The 7,988-nt window shown below is 40.7% G+C and overlaps 1 protein-coding gene across 2 annotated transcripts in view; it reads left to right on the top strand.

Moving 5' to 3' along the window:
- The first annotated feature begins 272 nt into the window (after window positions 1-272).
- Window positions 273-7,988, top strand: part of MYRF (myelin regulatory factor) — a 162,696-nt gene continuing 154,980 nt past the window's right edge. For both annotated transcript variants that reach the window (XM_040409392.1, XM_040409391.1), the window contains exon 1: window positions 273-724. In XM_040409392.1, the coding sequence (XP_040265326.1) occupies window positions 679-724 (46 nt within the window). In that variant the 5' untranslated portion in view covers window positions 273-678. The remainder of the gene's footprint in view (window positions 725-7,988) is intronic.

Raw genomic sequence — 7,988 nt, 5'->3', positions numbered from 1 at the left:
ATTCCCGGAGAACCCCTTTAAGACATTGTGAGTGATACTATGATTTTATCCTGTTTAAATATTTTTTACAAGTTTTTCTATTAGGCCTATTCACATGTCTCCCCAATGACTCATAAGGACATAACACAGCGTTTAAAAGTTAGATACTTACCCAATGCAGATCTGATAACATTTCTATGTGAGCTTTAGACTATATTGCAGAGTATCCACTAGAGGGAGACAAAAAAACATCTTGCTGGAAGCATCCTCCCTTGGGAAGGAGCAGTAGGGAGACAAGTTACTACACTAACCCTGACACTGCCCAAAGAAAGGAGAGAAAGAATAGTTCTCAAGGTCCTAGAGAAAGCAGAGGAAGAGAGAGTCATGCTCAGTGTCCTGCATGGACATTTTCCAGTGTGTGTTTTGAGGACAAAAAGTTTGGAGTAAGAGGAGAAGTCCTTCCCTGGAAGCAGAGGGTCCCATCCCTGGGAGAAGAGTGTCAGTGGACAGCTGAGATCCTTGCATTGATCCTTTTCTGTAGCGTGGTCTAGTGTGACCTGTGTAACCTACTGTCAGCAGTCTCACACCTTTCCTGAAAATATCTGCTGCCTGGTTCTGGGCAAGGCTAATGAGCTGTAGCTTCATGGCAGTTTGGACTGTACACTCCTAGGACTGTGGGATAACCTCTAGGACAGAGCCATGGAAGTTGTGGATGAGACAGAGGCTTTACAACGCTTCTTTGAAGGTAAGGACAATGGCATTGAGTGTCTGTGGATAAAATCTGTAGACCTAAACATGGTGACTGCTCACAATGAGCTTAAATGTTATAGTGGAGACACCTTCTTCAGGTTCCTCTCATGAGATACAAGCGTCTTCACTTTATAGATAAGCATAAGGACACAAACGATTAAAAATGCCTAAAACATCAGACCATGTGCCTGGTAGAACAATTTATGGAGAGATATTGTCCTACAGAATGACCAACAGGCAAAAGTCTTGGTCTATGTCAGTAGTAGTCCCCAAGAACTAATTTATGGTAAACTTTTGTACCGATGAAACACATTTCCGTTCGTCCTAAAGATCATCAATCCAAGTGGCAAATCACACCTATGGCCACGTAATGTAATTTGTTCTTCAAGGACATATCTTTATCTTTCTCACATGGTCATAGTTCAGTGTAACGCAATACACCTGGGGACATTTGTGGTCATGCTCTCGAAGGACAAGCACAGCGACTCAGATAATAATACATATATCACACCTAACATACACAGCCGCCTTTTATGATATTCGCCATGACCAACCGTACATGACTGAGATTACTCTCACAAGAGCGAATGATGGTGAAAATCTTATGTCAATTCTGTTCCGCATAATAGTTCGAAGGAATGTGAGGAACAACCAATTTTATATGGCTTCCTTTTAAAAGTTTAAATTCATAATGGAAGTAGTGACATTCTTTAGAGCAGATTAGTCTTAAGATCGATATATCTACTCAAGATATAATTTTTTTATGTAACTTTTCCTTTTTCATGGTTTCTTACCTATAGTATATGCTTTTAGACTGTTATTATGGCTAAGTTATGTATTAAAAAGGTTCATCTGCTGCTTTGTCGATTTCATTAGATAAAAAAAAAAAATGGCCACCACTTCAAAAGAAAACATGTGGTAGGATCTCACCTTTGTTTTTCCAGTCTTCCCAGATTGCAAGGTGGATTTGTATTCGATTCCATAATGTACGTTCTTGGAAAATTCCGTTTTCTCAGCAATGAAAGCGAATAAACCCAGTGCTAAGTGTACTCATATGGGAATTTTTTTAAATGTTATTTTTTTTTAAATCTGGAGAAAATTTGTTATTGGCAAGAATATGTTGTTGCTTATAATAAATGCATGTGTGCAAAATCACTGCAATTTTGAAATGTAATTTGTACTCACATTACTGTTCATTTTGCACTTCATCATGAAAACAGGGCGATTTTTTTTAAAATTTTTTGTTGTTTTTTTGGGGGGGAGGGGGTTTCTCTTGAAAAAAAAAAATCTAGAATTAAACAGTCAATAATATTATTTATAATAATAAATTATTGTTATTAATATAAATAAATTATAACTAAATATCTGAAAAAAAATATGATATATATACATACATATAAACAGCATATATAAATGTACGGTATATTTATACACACATATACAGTATAAATACATTTTATTTCCTAAACAATAAAATTATAACTAAAAAATTACAAAGAATATATAGAAATTTCTAAATAATATGTAAATAGAATTTTTCAATCTAATAAAAATGGTGTCAAAAATATAATGATATCTTGATATATATTTTTATATATATAATATATATATATATATATATATATATATGATAATGGGTTTGTTATTTGGGTATGGGCCACCTGTATGCACCTGTCTTATAACACAGCACACAACTTGCTTTGTTATATACAATACATCTCTATGAACACTTTGCACTCTTAAAAACGAAAACGTACCATGAAAAAATTTTGCTTGATGTGTTCACCATATCGGGCACCTGCTGGTGGCGCCTTTTTTTTTTTTTAACATTGTCTAGCCTCATTAAATGCCAGTGTATTTATCAGAGTGATTAGCTATGTATTGACTGGCCCATAGGAATGACAGGCTATAGTTGACATCATCATGTCTATGAGACTATTGTAGCGGGGCGCTGAATCAAGAGGCATTGCATGGAATATGGCAGGTGAAGAGTGCGCCATTTTGTAAAAGCGCCGCCGCCAGTACTGACTCAACGCCCTCGCTGTGTATACATGAAGGATCTATAGATGTGGCTCAATGCGCAAGTTCCATTGTCTTCACTTGAATGGGCTATGTGTTGTAGGAATATTCTAGAAATCTGAGCTGAAAGCTTTTCACGGATTTAAGTCCATTTTTCGACATTTTTAAACATTTTTAGTAAATGTGCTTCTAGATATTCCAAATAATAATCTGAATTTAACGGGGCTCAGTGTTCTGGATTATCATATAGTTTCAGATTACTTTTAGGCTATGTGCACATGTGACTGAAACGTTGCAGATTGTTCCCATCCTTTTAACGTATAGGGTACGTAAAATGGATGCCTCAGACTGATGCCATACAGTCGAGTAGAGTTCCACTTAAAAAATAAAAACATATACTGTTTTTTACTGGATTGTGCAGGATACAAGAACGTGGTGTGCTGCGTTTTTGTATCCTTAGATGACGTGAGGATGATGCGATGTGAACCCATCCTTATTTTCGCACGGCAAACCCGCAGCATTGTACAGCATGTAAAGAACAGTTAGGAAACCTCATCCACACACTGCGTTAAAAAAAACGGTGCGCAAATTGTCCTATATATGTGAAATCTGCGGCATGTCAATTTATGCTGCGGATCTCCACCGAGGATTTCATCCTTTGCAATCGAGAGAGTGAAATCCACAGTCATCTTCTGCGGAAAAAACTTCATGTGATACTTGCTGTTTTTGGTGCTGAATCACAGCAAAAAACGGCAGCAAATTTTTCCGCTGTAATTCCAGTCACCTGTGGACATACACTTAAAGGGGTTGTGCAGGGGTTTTATATTGAGGATAGGTCATCGATACCTAATTGGTGGGGGTTCGACACCCGGGACCCCTGCCGATCAGCTGTTTGAAGAGGCGGCGCTCCATGCGAGCGATACTGCCTCTTTATTACGTGTCCTCTTCCTTGCAGCGGCAGTATAATGAAAAGGAAGTATCGCTCGCATGGGCTGCCGCCTGATCGTCAGGGGTGTTGGGTGTCGGACCCCCGCAGATCAGATATTGATGACCTATCCTAAGGACAGGTCCTCACTATATACTGCCTGCACAACCCCTTTAAGGGAAGAGGACTTCCAGAGAGACAGACCCAAATGCTAGTATTATATATACTAGTAGAGATTCTGGACCATCAGGTCCAGGTTTAAATGAATTGTACTGTATTTATCTGTGTAGTGCTTTATCTGTACAGGTGAAATTTGACTTGGAAAGTTCCTCTGGAGAAAGTTATGTGCGCCTCACCCCTAGATATGAAAACACATTGGGACGCTTACAAACCTAGCACAAAGGAGGTTTCCATAGCAACCGGTCATTGCTTTTTATATTCCAAGGACATTAAACTTCATTGGTTGCTATGTGAAACATCTGAACATTCCCTTTACACTAGTTTTAATAAACCTCCTCCATTGGGTGAGAGTTATCCAAGCTGCCACCAAAGAAAAGTAGAACAGTTGCCCATGGCAACCAATCAGAACACAGTTCTTATTTTCCAGAGGCCATTTTTACAATGAAAGAAGCAATCTGATTAGATACCATGGGATAGTTTTTTTTATAGCTATTTCTCATTGGTTAATGGGTGTAAAACACATGCTGACAAAATCCGTAGCAGTTCCCCTTGAACGGAGGCATTATTTGAAGCCCCTAGGCCCCAGTGCAAATCTCTTACCACCCTATCATGTACCAGTTGTAATACCGATGCATTCTTACATGGCAAAGGGCGCTGTGGGCCCACTGAGGCACCAGGGTCCAGGGGTGACCATCACTTCTGCACACATGTACATCAGATGCATTTTTATGACCCTTTTTAGTGGCGTTTTTCTCTTCAGAATTGCTTGCACTGCTTTTTTCAGATATCTTTTTCTCTATACAGAAGGATGGAAAAACACCTGAAATAATGCTGCTTTAAAATAAAAAAAAAATTTTAAAAAATCAGCGGACATAAAAAAAACCCACCTATATTGAAAAAATTCCAATAGTAAAAAATTGCATGGGTGTCTTGTGTTTTATAGTCCCATAGATTTTTAGCTGACACGTAAAGTTGTCTCTTTTCCCACAAGAAAACAACCCAAAAAAGGCATGTAAAACAAGGTACCAAAAAAGCATAAAAAAGGCAAAAACTGTGATTTAGCCTTGGACAGTGCCCGATATGGGGATAGGTATGCACCAACAGATGGTAGAGTACAGGGCACCATCTAGTGTAAGGCTGGCCCTCACGATTGTAACACCATGAGACCTGCGCGTTTTGGACTCTTAATTCCATTTGAAATTAAAGTAAAAGAACAGTGATGTTCGGTATAATGGAGTCACCTTGCTCCTTATATCTAGAACTGCATTCAGAGGAAGTAAATCTGTAAAATGGATAATGGAAATCTGAATGGATCCTAGTTACATGGAGTTATTAGCTCCATCCCTTTCCACGGTTGGCTGGTATAACACATTTTTTAAGGCATTTCACAAGCATTTTGTGCAACATTTTTAAGATTAGGACCATATGGCACGGTCGTTTCACCGTTACGACGCAGCCACACCGCGGCCGAGTACCACGCGCAGTATGCATTGTTAATGGGTGTGCGTTATTGAAGGTGCTTCGCAGCCACTAAAGGGGTTGTCTCATCTTGGACATTGGGGGCATATCACTGGGATGTACTTCGAATGTCTGATAGGTGTGGGTCCCACCTCTGGGACTCGCACCTATCCTTAGAACCGAGCTCGTGCCGGAGGGTGCCGGTGGGTGGGAGTGCTGAAAATAGCTGAGCGCTGGCTTGGTTATTTCCGTAAACCCCATAGAAGTGAATGAAGCGGTGGCTGCGCTTACGCAGTGCACTTCCCAATAATTTCAATGGAACTTCGGCTACTTTCGCCACTCCTATAGAAATGAATGGAGGATGGTCGAGCATGCACGGTGCACCCTCCGTTTTTAAGGATAGCAATATGCCCCCAGTGTCCAAGATAAGACAAACCCTTTAACAATGCAAACTGACTAAAGAGTGTGGTCTCCTTGGTTTAACAAGAGTCAGCTGTGGCCTGTAAGGCTGCACGGTACCCAACCGCAGCGCGGCCGCGTCTCAACTGCGAGTGTGGTTGTACCCTTAGTGAACACCAGCTCCAGGTGTTGCATCGAAGTCTGTGGGAAACTAGAGAGAAGACTATGGGAAAACTGCTGAAAAAAATCCATGCCTATTGTTTGTAGTGCCTTTAATATTTCACTAGTTTTTCAGAGCAGCTTCATGGGCCATAGACACAATGGTCAGGAGCGGACCCCCAATGACTTCTATGGGAGAGTTATCTAGGCATGCTCTGTGATCTGTGCAGAGGTCAGGGGGAAGTAGATAAGCTGTGATATCACCTATTGTGAATGGTGGATCCTGTGTTTCTATACAAAGGTGTTACTTGTCATTGTAATTCTGTCTGTGCTGATAATGACTACTGAAAAGTTAGGGTACTTTCACACTAGCGTTTTTCTTTTCCGGCGCTGAGTTCCGTCCTAGGGGCTCAAATCCGGAAAAGAACTGATCAGTTTTATCCTAATGCATTCTGAATGGAGAGTAATCCGTTCAGGATGCATTGGATGTCTTCAGTTCAGTCTTTTTGACTGATCAGGCTTTTCAGAAAACCGTAGCATGTTGTATTTTTACCTCCGGCCAAAAATCCTGAACACTTTGACTGAACGCCGGATCAGGCCTTTTTCCCATTGACTTGCATTAACGCCGGATCCGGCGCCGTGTGTTCCGTCAAACCGGATCAGGCTTTTGCATGTTAAACCCTAAAAATGTGAAAAAAAAGTCCATAAATGGCGGATCCGTTTTTTCAAATGCATTTTTTCATTGTGATGAAAATCCTGATCAAGATTCAAATGTAATCCGTTTTCACACGTTTTTCCAGATCCGGCGGGCAGTTCCGGTGTCGGAATTGAACGCCGGATTCAAACAACGCTAATGTGAAAGTAGCCTTACCTGTACAGAACGGGAAACCATGACTTTCTATTAGACCTTTACTGCAGACTTCTGGCACTTTGTAAACTTCTAGCAGGAATAATAAAGGAATGGCATGTCAGAGTCATAAGAAGAGATGCACCAGATCTCATATTACATGGGGAATGCAAGTAGTTACTAAAACATACATGTGAGGAGAGGGGACAGATCCTCTTTAAAGGGCTTTTCCAGGTTTTTAATATTGATTACCTATCCTCAGGATAGGTCATCAATATCAGATTGTCGGGGATCCGACAACCGGCGCCCCCACCGATCAGCTGTATGAAGAGAAGGCACGTGCCGTGTGCTCATGACGTCTCCTGTCTCTGTTCCTGCTCGCCATAGACATAGCAGTGAGCAGGAAGATAGACAGGAGACGGCACGTGCCTTTTCTTTATACAGCTGATCGGTGGGGGTGCCGGGTGTCGGACCCCTAAAAGCCTGGAAAACCTCTTTAAGCATTTATGCACAGGATATAACGTTATGTCTGGAGTAAACTCTGTATGTGCCTATATTCCCTACAGTGGAACGTCTATGAAAACCCAGCATTGTAGGACTGAGTTAATCGGGTATCTTTGCTTCCGGAGTACTCCTGCAAAGAGGTATCTCTCAGAAAAAGAGAACCATCTCGTTAGTGCCGTCTATGTTTCCTGGCCCCAACTTAAGACCAAATCTTAAACAGGACCTGTCACCATGCCTGACATGCCTGTTTTAGAAAATAATTGTATTCCACATGGAATGACAATTCTGGAGCATTTCATCTCATGACTCTATGTTGTGCCGTTCCTCTGTTATTCCAATTAGAATTCCAACTTCTTGTTGGAATGATAGAGGATCGGCACAGCATAGAGTCATAAGAATAGATGCTCCAGAATTGTTATTACTTGGGGAATGCAAGTGGTCACTAAAACAGACATGTCAGGAGTAACAGGTCCTCATTAAACGGTTTCTTCAGTTTTGTAATTTGAGGGATTCCTTTCATTAGTGGAGAAGTTTGACTCCGGCATTTGACAGTAGGATCCCTTGTTCCACCTCTCTCTTTCATATTTATATAGGGAAAATAGACACTTTTTTTTTTTTTACTTTGGTCAAAAAAGGTCTAACCTTCCTTCTAGTTTACCCGCATCTAGGCTCTTTGGCCCAACTGGTGGAGTTGCCAAGGAATGGCATTACAGCAGTTCTTCATACTTCATAGTATAACCCCGGCAGCCGAACAATAATGCCGTAACA

This window comes from Bufo bufo, chromosome 10 (genome assembly GCF_905171765.1).
Source record: "Bufo bufo chromosome 10, aBufBuf1.1, whole genome shotgun sequence".
NCBI classification, from domain to species: domain Eukaryota; kingdom Metazoa; phylum Chordata; class Amphibia; order Anura; family Bufonidae; genus Bufo; species Bufo bufo.
Note: the sequence above shows the minus strand (reverse complement) of the source record. Positions and strands in the feature narration are given on the sequence as shown.